The sequence below is a fragment of the Dreissena polymorpha genome, chromosome 4 (genome assembly GCF_020536995.1).
Source record: "Dreissena polymorpha isolate Duluth1 chromosome 4, UMN_Dpol_1.0, whole genome shotgun sequence".
In the NCBI taxonomy this organism is placed as follows: Eukaryota; Metazoa; Mollusca; class Bivalvia; order Myida; family Dreissenidae; genus Dreissena; species Dreissena polymorpha.
The window spans coordinates 111,681,354-111,694,433 of record NC_068358.1 but is presented as its reverse complement, the minus strand read 5'-3'; the positions used below and the strand labels follow the sequence as shown (position 1 = coordinate 111,694,433).

Below are 13,080 nucleotides of genomic sequence, written 5' to 3'. Positions count from 1 at the left end.
CTCGATGGAGCTGGAAACTGGGTCATGTTGGGTCTAAAACTAGGTCACTAGGTCAAAAAAAAGATAAACCTTGTAAACACTGTAGAAGTCACATTTCATTCCCAATCTTCATGTAACTTTGTCAAAATGTTTGTCTTAATGACAGGGCTTGACACTAACTTTTGTACCTACTATCCCAAAGGACCACCAGCTTTCAGATATTACTGGTCCTGCAAGATATAAAGTGGTCCGACAATTTTTGTATGTTATTTTACCTAAATTTCAAGCTTCTCTTCATTAGTTTTAGGTTTTTTAGGCGGAGGTTCAACCAACCCCGGAAAGAAATTCCACATTGCGATAACTTGTAATCTTAAAAATACGCACGTTTACTCTCCGGCAATATCAAAACATTATTTGGCGCCCTCCAGTGTAAATTCGCACGGTAAATAAAGTATCTTCTGATGGTACTAAGATCGATAAAATGCTGATTATTGCTGCTTTTTCAAAATAATAAATACCATTTTGTTCATTTCTCGATCCAAATGCTTTGAATGTTATGTTAATTTGTGTATCGATCACTGCAAAGTCCAGAGACATTTGTGGAACGCAAATCGATTTTTTGATCCAACAACAGGTTTTTGTTATCCGGGCATCTAGAAAAGTTGGAATTTCCAATATGTTGCTATTTTTATCCCGGTCTCGAGTCGGCCCATAAAATAATGATGAAATTATCAGTTTATTATGAACATATAAAGTTGTTATATTGATTAAAACTGCTTTCCAACAGTATTTCACAATAAGCTGGCCAGGATTTTTAACTGGTCCGACGGATCAACCAATTTCTAGTTTCACTGGTCCTCCCTATTTTTTACTGACCCCGGGTCAACGGACCACCGTTAAGTGTCGAGCCCTGAATGATATGTTGGTTGAATTCAAAAGTGGTTCTGGTCCGTTGAAAAACATAGCCGCCAGTGGGTGGGGCAGTTTTCCTTATTTGGCTCTAGAGAAACCTTGTAAACACACTAGAAGTCACAATTTTTGCCCAAAACATTGGTTTTATTGATATCTCGGACAAGTTTGAAAATGGTATAGATTAGGTATAGATTGGTGAAAAACATGGCCGCCAGTGGGCGGGGCATTTTTCTCTGTATGTATATAGTGAAAACATGTGAACACTCTAGAAGTCACATTTTTGGCCCAATTTTCATGAAATTTGGTCAGAACATTTGTTTCCTTGATACGAGAGTTGAGTTAAAAATGGTTCCGTTCAGTTGCCGGGGGAGCGGGGGCAGTTTTCTTATATTTATATGGTAAACAAAGCTTGTGAACACTCTAGAAGTCACATTTTTTGCCCAATCATCATAAAACTTGGTGAAATGATTGGTTTTATATATATCTCAGATGAGTTTGCAAATGGTCCCGATAGGTCAAAAAACATGGCCGCCAGGGGGGGCAGTTTTCTTTATGTGACTAGAGAGAAACCTTGTGATCGAACACTATAGAAGTCTCATTTTTTGCCTAATCATCGTGAAACTTAGTCAATACATTGGTTTTATTGATTTTTCGGACAAGTTGGAAAATGGCTCAGATCGGTGAAACACACTTTTTAACTCACCTGATTGCTCAGGTGAGGTTTTTTAATTGGTCTTTGTCCGCCGTCCTTTCGTCCACATTTGGTTCATAAACACTCTAGCATTCACACTTCTCAAGCATTCTTTATGAAAGTTGCTGAAAGATCTCAGTCAAGTTTGATAATGAGCAAAATCACATAATTAATGCCATAAGTATTGCCCTTAAATTGTCCAAATTTTCATTACTGTAAACATAATTATATAAATTCGTTGGTATAAAATTTCGTGGTTTAATAAAAAACAACTAATTCGTTGACACGTAATTTCATGGATTTCAAATAAAAAACAACTAATTTGTTTATATATATATATATACGTAATTTCATGCATTTCAAATTTTCCGGTATGACTGACCGTCATAATAATTAAACTTTTATTAAAACAACCAGAGTAATAACGAAGCATAATCTGCTATCTGTGTTGACAGCAAGACTTGAGGTTAATGTGCGCTGAAGCATGAAAGTGTTGCTGATAATTTTCGATAAGAGCAATAAAGCGGCGCACATGTGGGTCCCTGCTCGCTAATTTCCATCAATGTTTTGACAATATTTGCAATTCTCAGCACAAGCAGTCCCCTAATACAAAATGTAGTAACAATTGAGTAATAAGGTCCTCAAAATACACGTGTGAAAACCGTTAAATTTCTTTTAACTTTAATCGGCACTAATTGACATATGTGATAAATCTGAAAACTATGAATTTGACGACGTCACGTAAAAGAGAACAATCGTTGATGTTCAGTTTAAATACTGTGCTTGAAAAGTACAAATGACATTTGGAAATGACCGATTTCGGATTAAAAATGTATTTATTATCGTTGGTACTTGAATTCGTGGTTCAACAGACCAACGAAATCTACCAAAATTCGTACCACACGAAATTTAATGGTTTAACAGTATAATATACAAAATCCTTGTAAACACTCTAGAGGTCACAATTTTGTTTCAGAGTTAAGGAATCTTGGTCAAAATATTTATTTTTGTAAGCAAAATTTGATGTTTGGTAAGGGGGGTCAACTCAAAATATAGGTCACAAAAAAAAAAAACTCCATACGCCAGAGTTTTGGTTCAATTATGATGAAACTTGACCAGGATGTTTGTCTGGACAATATCTAGGTCATGTTTGACATTTGGTAAAGATTAAATGAACCGACTCCTCTCAGGTGTGCGAACTAGGGCCATCTTGGCTCTCTTGTTTGATAGAACTTACCTATTGTTAACATGTTTTGTTATGACTGTATGCATATACTTATTTTATCAACGGTTTGATCTGTCGTTTTGAAGAAGAGGCTACACACTTTTCGAGGCCGATGAGACACTGGACTGCTGTGATTTTGGAGAATACCATGACAGCTGATCTCTTTGCTGACAGAGGTACTTGTACATGTACACCCATTTATGTATATCATGTATCTGTGTAAGGAGTCCAATAGACCAATTAACACATTTTCAGCTTATCTTAGCACAATGTGAAATATTTGTATAGAACTTGCTTCAAAACGTAAGAGCATTGATTCAATGTTTTAAAGGCATTAGTCAGTCATACTTGGTCATAGAAGTTTGAGCCTACATTTTCATGTTCGCTTCATATTTCCATTTCTCCAAAATCTCTTCGACAAATATTCATTCAACTTGGTCAAAGTGTTAAGGTTATTTGGATGATGTGCAAACGGCGTGAGCCATTCATGCTTGCTCAAAATCAAGGTCACCAAGATAATAAAAAATTTAGCGAGGGATATAGCTGTCCTTTAGACTGCTTTGTTTGCACTTCAGCAGTATTTTTTTGTCAGATCACTGTACAGGTAGTCAGTTTGCTACAGCAGTGCTATTGTTAATTTCCTGTCTATAGAAAGATAGCAACATGACGGTTAGAAAAAAATACACACGCATATTCATCATCTTAATGTTTTATAATCATCATGTTACTTTTAAAACCTATGTGTCTTTTATGTGTTTGTTTCAGGTATGATTTCAGCAGAGACTGCTCAGCTTTTAGAGAAGTCAGGACTCCTACCTACCAAAGTCTTCACCTAGAACGGCGACCATATATATTCTGGAATGTCGGGCTTGGGCATATCAACGATCATATGACACATTTAGTTTCAACTAAATGCATATAGGCCTCAGGGGTGTCAATTTTCCGGATTATTCCGGAAATCCGGATTTGAGCCGTCCAGGGTTGATTTTGAGGTGAATGTAAATCCGATGAGTTTGTTTAAGGGGGGTGGGGGTAGGGACAAAATTCTTTTAGTGCGGGATCATTTCAAAACGAATATTGTTATAGCATCGTCGGCATTCCGGACATTTGCGCTTGGTACCGATTTTATTTATTGATTTTTGATTGGTAAGCGGCTGGCACTGACATGAGCAGTAACTTACAAAGTAAAGCACTGCAATATCATTTTAAAACAATATGTTAATCAAATTATTTATTGACTGCGTATTTGCTAGGTTACTGGTTACTGGTTTACATTTTCTGCAGTCAAACGATATGCATATTTATTTCATTTGCAAATGATGTATCGGGACATGTTTTCGGACAGTCGTTTTCGGATACGGTATGGTTTGTCGATTTTAATTTAATTTTGAAGTTCTTAATATCATTTGTTTAGAATGACAAATACACATGCGGTGTTACGGATGGTTTGGTTTATAATATTTCGCATTGTACTCACCAGAAATTGCACCTAGAAAGACTATAAGAAAAGAACAATAAGCTAGGGCTCGGTGGGGGGGGCCTCTCTTCCCTTTATCCTACGGCCTCAGACTCTCGGCTTAATTTTCCGGATTTCAAATTTGGGACAATTGACACCCCTGAGGCCTGTATCAATATGTTCCTGAAATGAAGGGGATGTGAAAGATTGAAAGGAAATGATAATAACTGAAAGTTACTCATAAATGTTTCTGCCTTGCAATTTTTATTCTTGGAAAATTGCTTTTGAACTTAAATCTGTTGTACAGTATTATGTATTTTTAGCTCATAAGAGCATTATGTGCTCATGGTGAGCTTTTGTTATCACCTTTTGTTTGTCATCCTTTGTGAGTCATCTGTTATGAAACATTAACGTTGTGAACATTCTTAAGGCAAATTTTTTTGCCAGATATTCATGAACTTTGTAAGAACATTTGTCCCCATTAAATCTCAGCATCATTGGATATTGGGTTGTGTGGTGTAAAAAAAAATGTGTTGATTGGTAAAACTAAGCAAAAAGCTTTTACAATGATTGCAAAAACTGTGCAGTATGTTTTTTCTAGAGTTATCTTAGCTGAGTGCAAAAAATATTCTGGTGTGTGAAAAAAAGAAGGGCCAGGTTGTTAGGCAGTGTTCATTTTATTTCTATATTTAAACAATGTGAACTCTCTAGACATAGCATTTTTTGCCATTAATCATACCACTTGCTCGGAGCATTATTTTGATCTAGTTGTTGCTTGTCTCTGTTCAAAAATGGTTCTAGTCCATTCAAAAACATGGCCACTAGCGGGTGGGGCAATTTACTTTATTCGGCAATAATGAAACCCTGTAGTCATTCTACAAGTCATATTTTCTTTCCAATTATCATTTGTTCTAAATGATTTCTTAGCCAAGTTCTTAAATGGTCCTGTTGCTTGAAAATCATGGTTGGCAGTTTGCAGGAAAGTTTTCCGTTTATTGCTGTTTGGTGTAATCTTTAAAACAACGCTCTAGAAATCTTGTTATTTGTCTGATCATAATGAAATTTGCTCTGGTCATTTTTAGCTCGACTATTATATATGAAATATATATAGTGGTGCTATCCTACTCATCCTGGCGTCTGCGTGCAAATGTTAAAGTTTTCGTACTACCCCAAATATTTTCTTTGTCCCTTGACATATTGCTTTCATATTTTGCCTACTTGTTAACCAAAATGACCCCAACCTATAAACAAGAGCAGACAACTCTATCAAGCATTTTGTCATAATTATGGCCCCTTTTCCACTTAGAATATGCAGCAAATGTTAAAGTTTGCGTACTACCCCATTTATTTTCATTTTCCCTTGACATATTGCTTTTATATTTTGCATACTTGTTAACCAACATCACCCCAACCTAATAAACAAGAGCAGACAACTCTATCAAGCATTTTGTTATAATTTATTGCCCTTTTTAAGTCCCCCACTATAGTAGTGGGGGACATATTGTTTTTGCCCTGTCTGTTGGTTGGTCTGTTGGTTGGTTGGTCTGTTGGTTGGTTTGCGCCAACTTTAACATTTTGCAATAACTTTTGCTATATTGAAGATAGCAACTTCATATATGGCATGCATGTGTATCTCATGAAGCTGCACATTTTGAGTGGTGAAAGGTCAAGGCCAAGGTCATCCTTCAAGGTAAGAGGTCAAATATATGTGGCCAAAATCGCTCATTTTATGAATACTTTTGCAATATTGAAGATAGCAACTTCATATTTGGCATGCATGTGTATCTCATGGAGCTGCACATTTTGAGTGGTGAAAGGTCAAGGTCAAGGTCATCCTTCAAGGTCAGCGGTCAAATATTTGTGGCCCAAATCGCTTATTTTATGAATACTTTTGCTATATTGAAGATAGCAACTTGATATTTGGCATGCATGTGTATCTCATGGAGCTGCACATTTTGAGTGGTGAAAGGTCAAGGTCATCCTTCAAGGTCAAATATATGGGTCAAAATTGCTCATGTAATGTCACTTCTGCAATATTGAAGCTAGCAATTTTATATTTGAAATGCGTGTGTATCTCAAGGAGCTGCACATTTTGAGTGGTGAAGGGTCAAGGTCATCCTTCAAGGTCAAACGTCATATAGGGGGACATTGTGTTTCACAAACACATCTTGTTATACTTAGAATATGCATATTATTGATAAATCTATGTTAAAGTTTGCGTACTACCCCAAATATTTCCTATATGCTTTGACATATTGCTTTTATATGTTGCATACTTGTTTACCAACATGACCCCAACCTATAAACAAGAGCAGACCACTGTATCAAGCATTGACATAATTATGGTCCCTTTTACACTTATTAGATATTTATTATTATTATATCTATAATATCAATAAATATATATATATATTGATATATATAAATTAATTAGATAATTAAATATTTTGCTTAAATTGCCGTAACTTATTTATGATCACATTTTATTATTACTTTGACAAAACAACACCTGAATACCACAATGGATTCCACCCAAACAATACCACACGCCCCTACCCAGAATCCCTTCCCCCCCCCCCCCCCCAATTTGATTTAAACATCTTATAAATTACCACACCCCACATTATACCCCCTCTTGCCCCCCTACCCCCCCACCCCCAATTTTTTTTCTAAACACCATCTTATAATTACCCCACCCCACATTATACCCCCTTCTCACCCCCCCACCCCCCCTACCCCCCATCCCCCCCAATTTTTTTTTTTAACATCATCTAATAAATCACCCCACCCCACATTATACCCCCTCTCACCCCCCACCACCCCCCTCAATTTTTTTTAAACCTCATCTATTAATTTACCACACCCCACATTATACCCCCCTCTCACCCCCCCTACCCCCCCCCCCCCAATTTTTTTTATAAACATCATCTAATAAATTACCACACCCCACATTATACCCCCCTCTCATCCCCCCCCCATAAAAAAATTTTTTTTTTGCCTTTTTTTATTTGTGAAAGATCGTCTAATAAATTATTGAATATGAACAATTTCCCCATGATGGCTTACGTTATACTGTCAAGCACTCGAATAGTCGAGCGCGCTGTCCTCTGACAGCTCTTGTTCATAATTATATATGCTTTGATTTTGAAAATGTTTTAAAAAGAATGGTGGCCAGGGGGCATGATAATTGCAATTATATGGCTATAGTGAAATCTTGTGAACACCCTTGAAGTCACATTTTGTTTCCCAAACTTATGAAACTTTTTCAGAACATTTTTCCTAATGATATCCCATTCAAAAATGGTTCTGTAAACATCACAAACGCTTTTCTGAACATTTCACTTCCTTCAGGTGTTTGGTGAGCGGCATAGGGGCTTTTGCCTTTTTGTTTAAGGCACCATTTGAATGTGCCCCTTTTTTAAAAGAATCGAGAGTAAGTTTATTTTTATATTTTAATTGTTTTCTTTATGCGTGTTTGGGCAGTTAATAAGTATTTGAAGTGCTAGTCAATTTTTACTTGATCAGTTATTACAAAGTTCATGGGCATTATTAAATTGCTGATTGTACGGGATTTTTTAGATGGTGTGTGTCAGAGTTGTTAGTGACGAAGAACATATTGTTGATGTTTTATGCCTGTTTTTTATGCCCCTGAAGGGCGGCATATAGTTTTATGCAACCCCAAAAAATTTTGAGGGGAGCATATAGGCGCCGCTTCGTCTGTCCGTCCTTCCATGTGTCAGTGCGTGTGCCCGTCCGTGCACAATTTTGGTCCGGGCTATTTCTCAGCAACTAATGGCCGTAATTCAATGAAACTTTATGGAAAGCTTCACTACCAAGAGGAGATGTGCATATTATCAGCGGTTTCTGGTTGGATGATTTTTCACAGAGTTTTGGCCCTTTGAAATTTTCCATTAAATGTACATATAGTGCAATTCTTGTCGCCGCTATTTCTCACCAACTAATGACCGAAATTCAATGAAACTTTATGGGAAGCTTCACTACCAAGAGGAGATGTGCATATTATCAGCGGGTTCTGGTCGGATGATTTTCACAGAGTTATGGCCCTTTGAAATTTACCATTAACTGTACATGTAGTGCAATTCTTGTTCGGGCAATTCTCAGCAACTAATGACCGGAATTCAATGAAACTTTATGGGAAGCTTCAATACCAAAGTGGAAATGTGCATATTATCAGCGGGTTATGGTCGGATGATTTTTCACAGAGTTATGGCCCTTTGAAATTTAATATAAAAAAAAAATATTGTCCCCCCAACTACTGTGCCCTCAAGATGTTTATCTGAATATATAGTGCAATATTGTGACAAAAGAAACCTTTGGGAGCATCACCCGTCTCCGACTGTTTCTTGTTTTAACTGTCCGTCAGTTGGTCTGTCAGTCTGTCCGTCCGTCCGAAAACTTTCACATTGATCATAACTTTTGCAATATTGAAGATAGCAACTTGATATTTGGCATGCATGTATATCTCATGGAGCTGCACATTGTGAGTGGTGAAAGGTCAATGTTATCCTTCATTGTCAAAGGTCAAATATATGACTTCAAAGCGGCGCAGAAGGGGGCATTGTGTTTCTGACAAACACATCTCTTGTTATTCCCTTATGTTTAGTTTTTATTTTTGTTAATAAAAATGACAAATTTTTGTTTTGTAAAAACCAGGATATAGTAATTAAACTGTTTAGTGTTAGTTATTGTAGTTTTTGTATCCTCTCTCTGTATTGATATATGTGTCTGGTTCTGACAGTTTATTTTTGAGGCCTAAACATTTATCATGTTGTCGGAAGAAGACATTTTGGTTTTCTTTTCCTTTTTTTGAAAAAAAAATTGACTAAAATTCAGCATTTTGTTTATGTATATCAATAATTATCAATGCTTATGTACAGTGTTTCAACTTGACAAAAACAAAAAAATGCTGAAAAGTATGTTGATATATCAAGCATATTTTGTCAAGGTTATATCAAAAGCCATGATTGCTTACAATACAATTATATCCCTACATATGCTTACACAGCGCTCAATATTGGTGCAGTATATCAGTACATATGTCAATTTTGACAGCTTGTACATCTTGTCGAATTTAATATTAAGAGCTGTTATTTACCCTATTAATAACATAGTGTGCGGACAAATACTAAAGCAAATACTTTTGATCAATTTTAAGAAGAACACAGTTTAATCATCAATGTCACGCTTTTTGTTGAATTTTCTTAAATTTAGGACTTGTTTTTTGGGGTCAAGTTTGGTCAAAGTCTAGGTCACAAGGTAATATCTTTAAAAACAACTTATAAAATCTGTAAATGTTGCATGTTTGACCTTAATACAGTAAATTTTAGTCTGAATGTTTATATTGGACATGTATGTAAAACTATGCATATGTTTGTGTTTATATGAACATGTTTTGTATACAAGTCATTTGACTGGTTTATGCAAGAAGCAAACTGCTGTTAGATAATATTTTTATATTTTTGTATTAATTTACGCATACTGTTTTATAAAACATTTGTCCAAGTATATGTGTTTAAGAGACGTATTGGTTGTGTATGTACTATTTGGAAATGGCTTATAAATCTTGTTCAGTATTTGAACAATCCAAAAACAATTTTGCAAAGTTTTAGAGTGCTTTTGTTTTTCAGTTTGTTAAAAGATGTATTTTATGAAATTTGGAATACCACCTTTCTATGCACGTGTTTTATCAATTTTCCATGTCATGCCTACCACACTGCAATGCGCATTGATATTATTGGACAATTTTGCATATGCATATGTAATTTTAATATATATGATACATATTATTGGTTCAATGTTTGTATTCATTTCATATTGCAATGTCAATTTGCATACTTCATCTGTTAATATTCCATATTGTTTATGTATATCCAAAGATGTCACTTTCATTAATAAATGCCAAATTGAATATTGCTCCTAATGGACATTGAATTTAAACAATCCATGATAAAGGATTGACAGCTGAAAATAACAAATTTCACACTAACGGAAATGCTAAAATAATGGCTGGGAATATTTTCTTTGTACTGTTGATACATTTGAACAAGTAAGTGTGTAAATTCTAATTCTAGATGGAACTTCTTACATGCAATAGAAACAGACTTTTCATGTTATTGTCTACTTATTGTAGAATAAGAGATACTTAATGTGAGCTATTGCTATCGCCCTATGTCCAGCATTGTACTGCTTGTAGTGTGCTTTGTCAACTTTTAACTCGCTGAAAATTTAGAGGCCACATTTGTTCATCAAATCTTAATGAAACTTGGTCACAATGTTTTATCTAGAAAGTATCTAGGCTGGGTTCGAATTTGGGTCACATGCATCTAAGAACCAGGTCAGCAGGTTCAAGTATTATATTTTTTTTTTAAACTTGTTACCCCTCTAGAGCGCAAATTTAAGAGTAAACCTTGATGAAACTTGGTTAAAATATATAAATGGACACGCTCTAAGCAAAGTTGTAATGTAAGTGATGTACCTCAAAACATGAGTTCATCAGATCAATCCTAAGAAAAACCGTGTTACCTCTCTAGAGGCCAAACATATGGCTAAATATTGAAGAAACTTGGTCATAATGTATATTAACATATGGTTAAATATTGAAGAAACTTGGTCATAATGTATATTAACATATGGCTAAATATTTAAGAAACTTGGTCATAATGTATATTAACATATGGCTAAATATTGATGAAACTTGGTCATAATGTATATTAACATATGGCTTAATATTTATTAAAACTTGGTCATAAGGTATATTAACATATGGCTAAATATTGATGAAACTTGGTCATAATATATATTAACATATGGCTAAATATTGATGAAACTTGATCATAATGTATATTTGTACAATATCTAGACTGCTTTTTAAATCTTATTCATGTCTGTCTAGAAACTATTTAATAAGGTCCTGTCTAAAAGAAGCCCTTATTCGTTTCTTGAGGCCACATTTATGACTCAGTCTCAGATAAACGTGTTAATAGTGTTTATCATAACAGTATCTAGGGTAAATCTTGGTTGTGTGTATTCATAAACTAGGTAACCAGGTCAAATCTTGGAAAATATTGTAACCACACAGAGGCCACATTTTTGTCTTAATCATGATGAAATGTGGTCAGAATGTGTATTTGAAAAAAATATCAATTGCAAGTTCAAATTTTGGCCAAGTTTTTCCAAAAACTAGTTCAAGTTAAAAAAAATACATTGTTACCACAGCAGAGGCCACATTTTTACTTAATTTTTATGAAACTTTGCCAAAATGTTTGTTTAAATATGAAGGTCATGTTTGAATCTGGGTCAAATGGAGTCATAAACTAGATCAAGTCAAGTCTTCAACAGTTGGTGTCTGTTAACTAAGGTGAGCGCTAAGGGCTATCACGACTCTCTTGTTTCCAAACTAATGGCACTTAACATTGCTATGATTGAAGTTGTTTTATCAATTATGTTAAAGTAGTAATCCAAATTTATATACTTTGTTTATTTTAGAATATGTACACATAATGGCCATCAGTATTTTTATTCCCCCGGATCAAATGATCCGGGGTTTACTGTTTTTGGCCTGTCTGTCTGTCTGTCATTGTATGTGTCTGTCTGTCATTGTATGTGTCCCAAAACTCTAACCTTGGTCATAACTTTTGCAATATTGATGATAGCAACTTTATATTTGGCATGCATGTGTATCTCATGGAGCTGCACATTTTGAGTGGTGAAAGGTCAAGGTCATCGTTCAAGGTCAAAGGTAAAAAAAATCAAAGCGGTGCATTAGGGGGCATTGTGTTTCTGATAAACACATTTCTTGTTTTGTATTATGCTATGTATATAGTTATTTTGTAACACGATGTAAATACTAGTTTAAATTATTTCAAGTGTAATGCTTTATCTTGAGAAGAAGATTAAATGTAGTTTCAAAGAATTGGTTGTTATTTATGTATGAAGAATGTCATCTGATATCATCTGATAATTTATAAATGCTTCTCCATAAGGGCCAGAAGATTTTTCATCGCAATATACTGTCATAATTTGTTTGTGTGTCAATAGTGTTCATTGATATTTAAAAAGCAATAGTGTAACGTTACTTACACATTGTCTGAGCTAGTTTTATTTGTCCTTCCACCAGCCCCCCCCCCCCTCCCATTCAACTTGTTGAATATAATCCTAGAGTGAGTTCGTCCTAGACAAGCACACATCGACAGAGAGCGTCTTTGCAACACGTGTGTGTCTGTCCGATTAACGGTGCTAAATGAAATGATAATCTTATATTCGATAAGTGGGAGGATTCTTTATATCACCCTAACAGACACCAAGTACTGGTCCAACCCAGGTAACGGACTCAATAATGCCCAAGTCTTTTGATGCAATCCAGCGCAAATAAAAAGGTTGATATAGTCGGGTATGTTTTGGGCTGCTTTGAAAAGCAATTTCTAACACACAAAAAGTAATCTTGCCCATCCAGCTGTTTTTCTGACCTCCTCGACAGCGATACGGCGATGTGGTGTTTGCATCTTAGTACATTGTTGAAAGGGAAAGCTCTTGATGTTTACTCTCGACTTCCGAGTGATGATGCATCTAATTACGATCTGTTGAAGACTGCACTACTTAAGCGGTTTGAGTTAACGGAAGAAGGATTCCGAAAGAGGTTTAGAAGTTGTAAACCAGAAAGGGGTGAGACGTTTGCGCAGTTTATTAGAAGATCCCGTAATTATCTTGAAAGATGGATGCAACTTGGTCATGTAGATAAAAACTACGAAGGGGTAATAGACTGTTTGATGCGTGATCAACTACAAGTTATAAGCCAGA

The 13,080-nt window shown here is 35.4% G+C and overlaps 1 protein-coding gene and 1 long non-coding RNA gene across 5 annotated transcripts in view; both read left to right on the top strand.

Moving 5' to 3' along the window:
* Positions 1-6,766, top strand: part of LOC127876986 (uncharacterized) — a 106,075-nt gene extending 99,309 nt beyond the window's left edge. For 3 of the 4 annotated variants that reach the window (XR_008048181.1, XR_008048180.1, XR_008048179.1), the window contains exons 9-11: positions 2,894-2,983; positions 3,573-3,731; positions 4,431-6,766. Coding sequence is in view for 1 of the 4 variants with exons in the window: in XM_052422552.1 (XP_052278512.1) it covers positions 2,894-2,983; positions 3,573-3,643 (161 nt within the window). In the remaining 3 variants the exon portion in view is untranslated. Of the gene's footprint in view, positions 1-2,893; positions 2,984-3,572 lie in introns of all 4 variants that reach the window. The other variant, XM_052422552.1, reaches the window with a different exon arrangement.
* Positions 6,767-7,239: 473 nt separating this feature from the next.
* Positions 7,240-12,196, top strand: LOC127878952 (uncharacterized). The gene is made up of 2 exons (XR_008048860.1): positions 7,240-10,989; positions 11,035-12,196. It is a non-coding gene; the product is annotated as an uncharacterized LOC127878952 (long non-coding RNA).
* The last annotated feature ends 884 nt before the right edge of the window (positions 12,197-13,080 follow it).